This window comes from Vipera ursinii, assembly GCF_947247035.1.
Source record: "Vipera ursinii genome assembly, chromosome: 3".
In the NCBI taxonomy this organism is placed as follows: domain Eukaryota; kingdom Metazoa; phylum Chordata; class Lepidosauria; order Squamata; family Viperidae; genus Vipera; species Vipera ursinii.
Genome location: NC_139516.1, coordinates 86,987,212 through 86,998,488, shown reverse-complemented (window position 1 = coordinate 86,998,488; position 11,277 = coordinate 86,987,212). Strand labels below are relative to the sequence as shown.

The following is an 11,277-nucleotide window of genomic DNA, read 5'->3' as shown; positions in this document are numbered from 1 at the left end:
GCCGTGGTTGCCGCGGGTCCCGCCGCTTTCCGGGAGAAGCGCGTTGACTTGGCGGCGCCCTCTGCCGGCTGCCGGAGGTATTTACGCGTCGCCGCCACCCGTACCGCAGCGTTTCCCAACCTTAGGAACTTGAAGATGCGTGGACTTCAACTCCCAGAATTCCCCAGCCAGCTACGCTGGCTGGGGAATTCTGGGAGTTGAAGTCCACGCATCTTCAAGTTCCTAAGGTTGGGAAATGCTGCCGTACCGTACTGTGTACAGTAGGTATTGAATTTCGGTTTTTAAGTTTGAGGGGTTGTCTTGGGGCGCGGTTCCGCTTTTGCTTCTCTTCGGCGTCCGTTCTCATCCTTAAATCTTCTCTTCGGTCCCACGGGCTTTCGGCAACAGTGTGTTAACCCTAGAAGAGAAACGACACCATAAGGAGGGAAGCTTTTTGGCACACCTTTGGATGTTCTTCCAGAGTCTCGTTTCGCTACTTATTTATATCGCGCCTTGAATAATTCAACTCGGCGACCATACCTCTTTCTTTCGATGGGCTATATTTGCAAGCATGGTTTACTCCAGCTTCCCGTAATGAATGCGAATGCGAGCATCTTGAGTTTATTTATTTCCTAGCAGTTATTTGTGCTGTTTATCCGATCGAGAACCTGGAGGAGCCTGCTTTTACCAAACTCTGCATCCAGCCCCACATATCGATGGGAGTGTTTTACTTTGCGGAAATATAGTACTGTAACGTGGTATTACCAATAATTGGAAAGACAGGAGACGGTCGAAGTCCTAATTTTGCTTACTGTAATGATCAAGTCGTTGCTGAGTGTTTTTATTTCTCAGCCTTTTTGGAAAATGAGTTCTGAATAATTACAGAGTTATAAACAAATTCAAGACATTATTATTTTCTTTTTTGACAGACTAGGTTATTTATATTGCTGTGCAACCCAGGATTACTGTATATCAGCAGGGCTGACATGGTGCAGTTAATTCCCAGTGCTAGGTCTCAGCATTCCTGAAATTTGCTTCAGAATAGAAAGGACTAATCTGAAATGGTTGCCTGATGGTTGCCTGTTGCATCCCTGAATGGCGTCGTGCCCTGTCCATCTTCCAACAGATTCTGTTGGGTAAAGGATTAGCTAACAATATTCTTGCTCACCTTTAAAAATATTTTCCATTTCAACTCTGCATGAGTTATTGTTCCAATTCTCAGAGCCACACTCTTGTTTTAATTTGTTAAAATGTAATTAGGTATCAGAACTTTAGGCCATGTTCTGTAAACTGATTATATTATATGGGAATTCAAGAAGTAAAAGCACCTTCCCTGGCATAAAATTTTCCCCCACCTCTTTATTTTTGTTTTTTCTCAAACAATCTTTTTTAAAAAAAACACCTCAAAAACATACAGTATGTCTCACAGGATATACACCAATTAATCCAAAGCCAAGCCACTGTCTGACTGTCTAATCATTAACCCTCTGCTATACTATTTGTATAAATGGCACAGAAAGATCCAAGATTGCAATTCCTTCATATACTCACTTTCTACTCAAAAGTAATTACCACTGAATACAGCAGGGTTTATTCTCAACTAGAATAATACAACATTGCAGTTTTGAGTTGTATAATAAAAGCTATTATTTAATATAATAAACAGCTGAAAGAATGGGATCAATTATATAACAGCCTGTATGAAATGTAAACTGAAATATTTTTGATACTTGGGTTGTATAATCCCCCTTTTGTGTGAATTTGATACACACAGAATGCATTCTGAAGTTTGGAATTTGCTGCTGCAGGCTTTTATTTCTCACTGTCTATTGGTCTCCAATAATGGTTAACAAAATCTTGGCTGCTTCCCAGAGTGCTGCAGTAAAAATGGAGTGAATATATTAACAAGAGCACAAGGTGAGAGGATAACATCTCATTCTGATGATATACCAACTATTTGCTATTTAATATTAGCATGTCATTTCAAAATGAAGGAACATAAAAGTTACCTGGTGAACACGGAATACGGTTTTCTGTGTACATAAAAGCAAGATGTGAAACTTTTTTTGTGACCAGGAGACATAATTTTTAGATCAATTTTATCCCAGTGGTATAAAGTTATAGGAGAATTGCAGTGATATGATGTAATCAAAGGGAGCGGAGGGTTTTTTTCAATCTCATTTTGTGGTTGGCTTTTATAAATGTGGAAAGGTATATCAAGCCTTCCAGAATGAGAACAACTGAGAAGAGAGTGGAGCAAATGAGGTTTGGAAGTTGCATGCATCTCACTGATTTTTCATCCCTGCATTCAAAGTTTTATACTGGCGCATTAATATGCGTGATCAATTGCATGTTAACGCATAGGGACACCGCAGCCTCTGATAAGTTTAAGTGATTTTAAGACTTGAGATGTCAAACAGAATGTTGCTGTTAATAATGAGGCTAATAATGTAAATTGGGGCAGTACCTGGAGACAGCAGAATAGAAGGGAAAGAACTAGACAAAGTAACAAAATACAGAAACCTGCAATTATAAGTAGAACAACTGTGAGAGAAGAAAGCAAAGACAATACCAACAGTACTGTAATAGGAACCTTGGGCACAACACCACAGACATTACAAAATCACCACCAGTCAATTGCAAAAGGCAGCTTTACCTGGAACAGCTTACATCCTGTGACGATCCTTTCAACATATCCACTTCTGCCTATCCCAGGTCCTTGGGAATGTCTTGACAGTGGGACAAAAATGCCAAATCCAGTCTCAATATCTGGCTGGCTGTCCAATGAACCATAATAATGTCGGTTCAAAAGAGGTTGCAGTGTAAATAAACAATAAAAAAATCACCACAGTCCTTAGAATCTGAACATCCCAACAAACAACATCAAATCAGCAAGAGATCAACAGCAACAGAACATAGCGTCATTAGCTGGGAAAGGCCACACAGTATCTGCTCACATTAAAAGACAAAGGAAAGATGTTACATGGCATCAGAAAATCACTAAGTCTGGAATTTCAGGGTTTTTGGGGTGCTACCACTAAGAGGAAAACCCCTTTGGTGTAGTGGTTAAGACACAAGGATAGAAATGGAAAGACTTATGAGTTCTAGGCACAAAGCCAACTGAGTAACTTTGGGACAGTCATTTTCTCTCAGCCCTAGGAAGGAGGCCGTGGCAAACTTCTTCTAAAAGTGTTGCTAAGAAAACTGCAGGGATTTGTCCAGACAATTAACAGGAGTGTAACTAACTGTAAGGCCTGCACATGTGCACCCATGCATGTGCGCATACACACAGGCAGACACATCACCACAACCATCAGGAAGACTACTTCTTCCAGTAGCCACACATCTAAATCAAGAGGCAAGTCTGCCCAAATAACTAAAATGTCAGCGGTTTGGTAAAGATTCAGAAAAATCAATGCTATAATATTTACCAGTATGTATATATGTTGTAATTTTATAGGTGAGTTCCGCTGACAGATCTATAGGACCTTCTACCCTCAGAATTTGAGATACATAGTGCTGTGAGCATCTTTATTTTAATAAATAGATATTTGTAACATGCTTCCTATTTATACAATCACAAAGCAATGGCAACAATACTATAAAGCAAGGGTCCCAACCCCGGGTCTGTGGACCAGTACCAATCTGTGACCTGTTACAAACTGGGCTGAGCAAGCAAGTGAAATTTCATCTGTGCATGTATGGGATCTAGGTAGTGCATGAAACCACACACACACACACACAGGTCTGTGGAATAATTGCCTTCCAAGAAAATGGTCCCTGGTGCCAAAAGTGATGGGGACCACTGCAATAAAGCAATCTGTTTACCTAAATTCCTGGGTATAAACATGCAATTTAAACATTCCTTGAAAAATACCTAAAATACTCTACTGTACAGACTTGTGATGTCTTCACAAATAAGTGTTTTATTTGCCAAGACTTTTGGATTTCATGCAACAAACACTGGATTGACTGACAATGATTTGTGATTTGACACCACCCCTTCTATTTTAAAAAACAGAGATTTGATACCACAACACTGTTTTTACTAGTTAGCTCCGGCCAGCTGGGTGACTTTAGGCCAGTCACTCTCTCTGCACAACTCACCTCAGAGGGTTGTTGTTGAGGGAAAAATAGGATGAAGAAGATGTGTTGGATATATTCACCACCTTGAGTCATTTGTAAAAATAATAAAGCAGGATATAAATAAATAAATGGAGATGGGAATCTCTAGTTCTATCAGTTTGAAGATCTAGATCCCTGATCCTCCACTGAAGGATAATTATGACTATATTGGGCTGAGCTAATATTGGAAAAGCTGCAGTAAGCCAGATAGAGATAGGAGTACCGTAGGTAACATATTAGTATATTACCTACTCCTGTCATAATTGGATGTGACTTTCTCCTTCAAAAATTAAAGGTTAACAGAATTAAGTAAAAGACTTATTAGTGCAATTATCAAAAACTATATTTTTATTTCTAATTTTTGCTTCAAGTCTGAGACCTGCTTACTGATCCAAAACCACTATTTTATTTTTGAAAAACAAGAAAACCTGCTTGGATGCCTAGCCTTGCTTACTGAAGATGATACTCTCACTCATTTTGTGATATTTTCTTGGCTTATTCCAAAAATACATCAATTCCACAATATCAAATACTGCCTCAGCCTCAGTTACTAATGACTGGTTTAGTTTACAGTTTGAGAAACAGAAAATGTGCAGCAGATGAAGGAAAGCAGAAATGTCCAAATGTGTGTGCTGATTTAAGATAATGGATATTATGGCTATAAGCCATACCAAACTCTTGCTATGAGGAAAGGAAAACTAACACTGAAAGAGAATTAATCCTCAACAGTTAATATTTCATAGAGTATGCACTCTGCTTTTAGAGTGAAAACCTTTACAGAGCAAATATCCTCTCAAAGTAAAAATCCCAAAATATACAATCAAATCCTGAAAACAGTATTTACTACCTAATAATGTATTATTTCAAACTTTTATCTTTTACTAAAACTCTTGTGCCTGTTTGTAACCATCAACTGGACACAATAGTATGTCATTGGGCAACAATTTTTGAACCAAGGTAACTCAAATGGGCTAACTTACAGAATGCCAGGAACCATTAGTTCCATGGAAATGAAATGTGGGACAGTTGTGGCCACTCTATTGCATTGCCACACCGCTGCAGTCAGTCAGATAATTGTCATTTCCAAGGCTGCCTGACAGCTTCCCACAAGGCAATGGGAAACCTGGCAGGAAGTGTAAATCAATTGTGGTTCCCGGCGCTCCCTGACAACTTCCCACAAGCAAAGCTGTCCGGGAGCATTGGCAATAGAGAAGCTGGCAAGGAATGTTGCAAGTTTGCTTGGATTAGTCTCCCCCTTCCCAGTTTGCTGTGCTAGCGACTGGCACAATTCCCATGCCCCCTTCCTGATCTTCCTGAGTCTTCCCTGACTCATATGGCACCTCTTGCCCACCTCTATAGCACCAGTGTTCTCCAGGCAGTCTCTGAGTACCAGACAACTCTACTTAACTTCTGAGGTTAAGTGCTGCTATCAGATGAGATGAAAGTTATCTAGGTGCTACCACTAGCTGAGACTAAATGCAAATAGCAATACTTGAAGTTCATCCAAAAATAATTTCATGTAATATGATTTAACACCTAGTTCCACAAGTACTGTATGTTGGGTACTGTATCCTGGTCACAGCATTTAACTAAACAACATGGGAACTTTCCAAGGATTACAGCTAAAAGGAGAGGTGCTTCACTTGTGTTAACATGTTTTGTGCAGCACGTCTTGGGATACATTTCACTAGTCCATTGATTATTGTAATATACTTTATATGGGGCTGGCCTTAAAGACAATCCATAATAATAAAAGGGCCATAAAGGTAAAGGTAAAGGTTCCTCCGCACATGCGTGCTAGTCGTTTCCAACTCTAGGGGCCGGTGCTCATCTCCGTTTCAAAGCCGAAGAGCCAGCGCTTGTCCGAGGACGTCTCCGTGGTCATGTGGCCGGCATGACTAGACGCCAGAGGCGCACGGAACGCTGTTACCTTCCCACCATAGTGGTCCCTATTTTTCTACTTGCATTTTTTACGTGCTTTCGAACTGCTAGGTTGGCAGAAGCTGGGACGAGTAACAGGCGCTCAGTCTGTTACGCAGCACTCGGGATTCGACCCGCCAAACTGCCGACCTTCTGATCAACAAGGTCAGCGTCCTAACCCACTGAGCCACCGCGTCCCTAAAAGGGCCATACAGCCTCATAAATTCTTCAACTTAAGATATTCATCAAAGCATTGGAGGGAGCTGAAAGGGAAGGGGAGGGAGGGATTTTGTTTAAAACAACTTTTTGTGTTTCTACATTTGGGATTTTAGGGAAGCTGTTGTTGAACAAAAATTATTGTTATTTCTGCTATTTTATGCCTTAAAGTTAATTAGTGATTATTATCCAAATAATGTATGGTTATGTACACCATTTTAATAAACACTTGCACATTACAAGTAGTCCTTGACTTATTAACACAATGGGGACCAGAATTGGGCTCATAAGTTAAGTTACCACGTGACTCGATTTTACAATGATCATAAAGCAAATCACAATCATAAAGTGAATCATGTGATTGTTAAGAAAATTCACTCTCCCCAATGGGCGAAAACCAGCAAAATACTATACACTGTAAATCACAAATACTTGACATGAGACATTGCAACCGGCAGTAAATGCAAGCTGGTTGCCAAGCATCCAAATTGCAATCACATGACCCTAGGGCAGGGGTAGGCAACCTTGGCTCTTTTATGACTCATGGACTTCAACTCCCAGAATTCCTGAGTCAGCTATGACTGAGTTGAAGTCCATGAGTCATAAAAGAGCCGAGGTTGCCTACCCCTGCCCTAGGATGTATGTGTGACATTTTGCAACTTTTTGGAAGTCATTTTACACAATTTAAAGGCTGCTCCACTCTATACAACTCTGGGTGACTTTCAACTTTAAAATCAAGAAGCAATAAAATAAAACCATAGATCATACACAAGGAAATAATCCACAACATGCAAAAGTCTTATGAAGGCTCAACATCTATCTACCCTATCGCTTGGCCGGTTTTTCAATAATTTTATGAACATCATCAGGATAGAAGCCATATGGACTTCTGGAGAGATGCTGTTCCAGTGGGCAAACAATGGAATAAAGAAGGCATACAGATAGTCCTTGTTTAGTGACTGCCTCATTTAGCAATTCTTAGCAATTACAATATTGATGAAAAAGTAACTTTATGGCCAATCCTTTAATTTATGAATTACAGGTCCATGAAGCAAGGTAAGCTGAAGTAAGATCATAAGCACATGTGTGGTTTCATTTAGCAGCTGCTTTGCTTAACTGAATCGTCAGTCCCAACTTTGGTTGCTAAGTGAGGACCACTTGTACTTTATATGTACCAATAAAGTGTATTTTTTTCCTACTCCAGAGTGGGAAAATAGTTCAGTAAGCACATCTTTTATGCACATATGCAACGGGATTCAGGGGTGCTACTGTCCACACAGTTCTGCTGCATGATGATGTGATTCATGGCTTCCCTGGCTAAAATTCCAGTCTTGTCCCATGTTACTAAGCGTGGGGAAAACTGCCAACAGAATATGTCAGTGTGGTATTTTAAAGCTCAGGACTCCTGGTGTAATCAAGTTTCCCCCCCCCCCCCAAAAAAAATTTCTAAGGTTGATTTCTCTACCAATCAATGACAGCAAAAGAATTAAAATTTTATTTTTCTCTTTGTTGCCATCTAGTGGTTATCTGAATTAGTGCAGAAAAAGACAGCAGCGCTGTTAAACTAAATTTTCTAAAATGCCTGGAGAAAACCAGAGTTGATTATCCCTCCTAAACTGTAATAAGCAGGCCCTGAATCCCAGCAACAATTATTCCACCAGGAAGACTCTCCCGTGGAGCCATGCAGACATTACACTTGTTATATAGGAGGTCCCTGACTTATTTTGTTTAGTGATCGTTCAACGTTACTATGGCACTGAAAAAAGTTCACTTATGACTATTTTTCACACTTATCACAGTTGCGGCATCCCCCTAGTCATGTGATCAACATTCAGACACTTGGCAGCTGACTCCTATTTATGACAATTATAGTGTCCCAGGGTCATGGCATCCCTTTTTGTGACCTTCTGACGAGCAAAGTTAACGGAAGAAGGCCGATTCACTTCACAGCCCTGTCACTAACTTAACAACTGCAGCAATTCCCTTAACCACTGTGGCAGGCAAGGTCGTGAAATGGGGCAAAATTCACTTTAACAAATGTCTCACTCAGCAACAGAAATGTGCGGGCTCAGTTGTGGTCGCAAGGCGAGGACTACTTTTCAGCTGGACTAATAATAATAATAATATAAAAAGTTGGAAGGGACCTTAGAGGTCATCTAGTCCAACCCCCTGCTCAGGCAGGAAACCCTATACCATTTCAGGCAAATGGCTGTCCAGTCTCTTCTTAAAAACCTCCAGTGTTGGAGCATTCACCACCTCTGGAGGCAGGTTGTTCCACTGGTTAATTGTTCCAACTGTCAGGAAGTTTCTCCTTAGTTCTAGGTTGCTTCTCTCCTTGACTAGTTTCCATCCATGGCTTCTTGTCCTGCTTTCAGGTGCTTTGGAGAATAGCTTGGCTCCCTCTTCTTTGTGGCAGCCCCTGAGATATTGGAACATTGCTATCCTGTCACCCCTCACCCTTCTGTTCATTAAACTAGACATACCCAATTCCAGCAACCGTTCCCTATATGTTTTAGCCTCCAGCCCCCTAATCATCTTGGTTGCTCTTCTCTGTACCCTTTCTAGAGTCTCGACATCTTTTTTACATCGTGGTGATCCACTAACTGCTATACTGTTTTTTTGATTGTGTGGAGGTTGTGTTTGCCCGAATGCGTGCGTGAGTGCGTGCGTGCGAAGCGAACTTGGCCAAGCTGCGGGCAGCCGCTGAGAACCGAACTCGCCAGGCGGCGCCGGTCCCAGCAGGGGCGATTCTCACAGCTACTTAAAACATACGTGTTATCTGCGCGCGCGTGCCGCAAGCAGGATCCCGTCGACCCCCGCCGAGCAGCCGCCGTCCGTGCTCCGAGCCGGTCCCGGGAAGCCGCAACTGAACTCGGCGCCTCCGGTCTCCAGGCAGCCGCAGCAGCAGCAGCAGCGGCGCGCAAGGCACGGGGAGGGAATGGCGACGAGGGAAGCGAGACGGCGGAGCGCGCTTCCTCCTCCTCCTCCTCCTCCTCCATCTCCATCCCTGCAAGGCTACCTCCCGGGCGTAGGGAACCTCCTGATTGGCCGGAGGACCTGCCGAGGCCCCCAATTAAAGTGCAGCCGCGGAGCTGCGAGGAGGATCGGGGGAGAAGGAAGAAGCTGCTCCCGTCGCCCGTAGCGGTGGCATCTTCTAGATCGGCAGCCGGAGGGCGGGTCACCAGATCCCCGGCGAGATGGGAAGCAGGATCACCTTCTTTGAGGTGGGTGTCTCGGCAAGGACGGGATGAACTGATAAAACACCCCCCCACACACACACACACTCACACAAACACACTTCCGAATGGAGTGGGGAATAATATCCTCGGAGTGCCAGTGTGCCCTTCTCCGGATCCAACCATCTGAGTCAGGGGTCTTCAAACTTGGCCCTTTTATGACTTGTGGACTTCAACTCCCAGAATTCCTCAGCCAGCTTTGCTGGCTGAGGAATTCTGGGAGTTGAAGTCCACAAGTTATAAAAGGGCCAAGTTTGAAGACCCCTGATCTGAGTGATACTCGGTGGCCAATTCTCGGGAGCAGGAAAGGAAGCAAGCAGGAAATCGCCCTTTCCAACCGCTTTTCCGCCTGCCCTGAAGCTAACCGGGACAACCACCGAGGGCTGCTCCCGCCATTCCTAAGCATAAGAAGCCTTTACTTTGCTTTACTTGTCTCTTCACGGTGGAATGGGACTTCCTAGTGTGACTGCTTCGGAGCACAGCCTTCAAAACATCAACATCCTTAAAGTAGCAGGCGTCAATCTCTGATCCATCTCTTGCCCCCAGAGGGGTAGTTAAGGACAACTTCTCTAGATTAGAAGCACGCAGAAGAGAGGTAGTACTTACACAAACAGTGCCTTCTAATGATAGGGACGCTTTTGCTACCCACTTTAGGCAGGCATCTTCTGGAGGCACATGTTTCTTGGACTTGAGGTCAGGTTTGCCAGCAATTTGTGCATATCTGGAAATGTTTTTGCTATGCTGTGGAAAAAACCAGTGTGTCCCGGTTCTTCTCAATTACTAGTCAATTGCACATATGTGGGGTTTGATTTTGTTAAGGCACAGGATGGCTTATTTTCTTCCACTTCCCCTAACTAAATTTTCAAGAACTTTTCAAAGGAACAAGAAATGGGAATATTCAGTGGTATAATATATATATGTGTCTATCGTAGTTTACTTTTTTACATTTATGTTAACTGACTTGTAATATATAGTGCCTGACTAAAAACTACCAATAGTTGAAATGTCTTATTTTACAGTAAATGCTTTCTGGATGTTTTCTTACCATCATTGTACAGGTATATTGAAACTCACTTCTGAATTGCATTCAGTATTCCTGCAAGACTTTAAGCTACTAGAAACATCCTTTAGAAATAGAATACATCTGAAGCATAGTTCTGCTGTGCTTCAGAATATTTAACGTTGTATTTAACTTTAACTATTTTCCTTTTAACTATTTTCATCACTTAACACATTTATTTTTTATCTTTTTTGAGAATTTAACTAGAGAAGTTGAAATGCTTTAAATATTCCAGAGCATTAACGAGGGCTTTTCTGTTTAGAAACGTATAATTATTGCTATTTTTTTCTTGCAAGTTTTGTAAGATGGCCAAACTTCCACTTTTTGGGATATGCCTTTATAAGTGCAGGCTGTTGTTTGTAAAGGAGTTTTTGTGTGGATGAAGATGGTTAAACATTTCAGATCACTTGGGGTAGATGGTCAGTGAAATGTTTCAGGCACAAATGGCCAATTTCTTGGAAGAGTCTGAGTCCAGCAACTTTTTTTAGCTTGTGTGTTGTAAACAGTATTTAAACTTAATAGACTGAGATGATTGACAGAGCTTCCCCTGAAGTACTTGGGCCTCAGAGTTATCTAGGAAACCCAAGCCATCTATATCACAGGCCAGCAATGCAGAAATGAGGATAGAATTTATAAAAATGATTTTTTTTTCCCTGCCTTTGTAAGCAGATAGATTATCAAAATTCCCCTTTCCCGGATTTGGGGAACTTTTAGCTCCTTCCACATTATTCCAGTTACTTT

The 11,277-nt window shown here is 41.9% G+C and overlaps 1 protein-coding gene across 1 annotated transcript in view; it reads left to right on the top strand.

The window, feature by feature from the left end:
• The first annotated feature begins 8,875 nt into the window (after nt 1–8,875).
• LOC310637185 (very-long-chain enoyl-CoA reductase-like) overlaps nt 8,876–11,277 on the top strand; it is a 36,941-nt gene continuing 34,539 nt past the window's right edge. Inside the window, exon 1 of the mRNA XM_083357513.1 lies at nt 8,876–9,464. Coding sequence (XP_083213639.1) covers nt 9,438–9,464 — 27 coding nt within the window. The 5' untranslated portion in view covers nt 8,876–9,437. The remainder of the gene's footprint in view (nt 9,465–11,277) is intronic.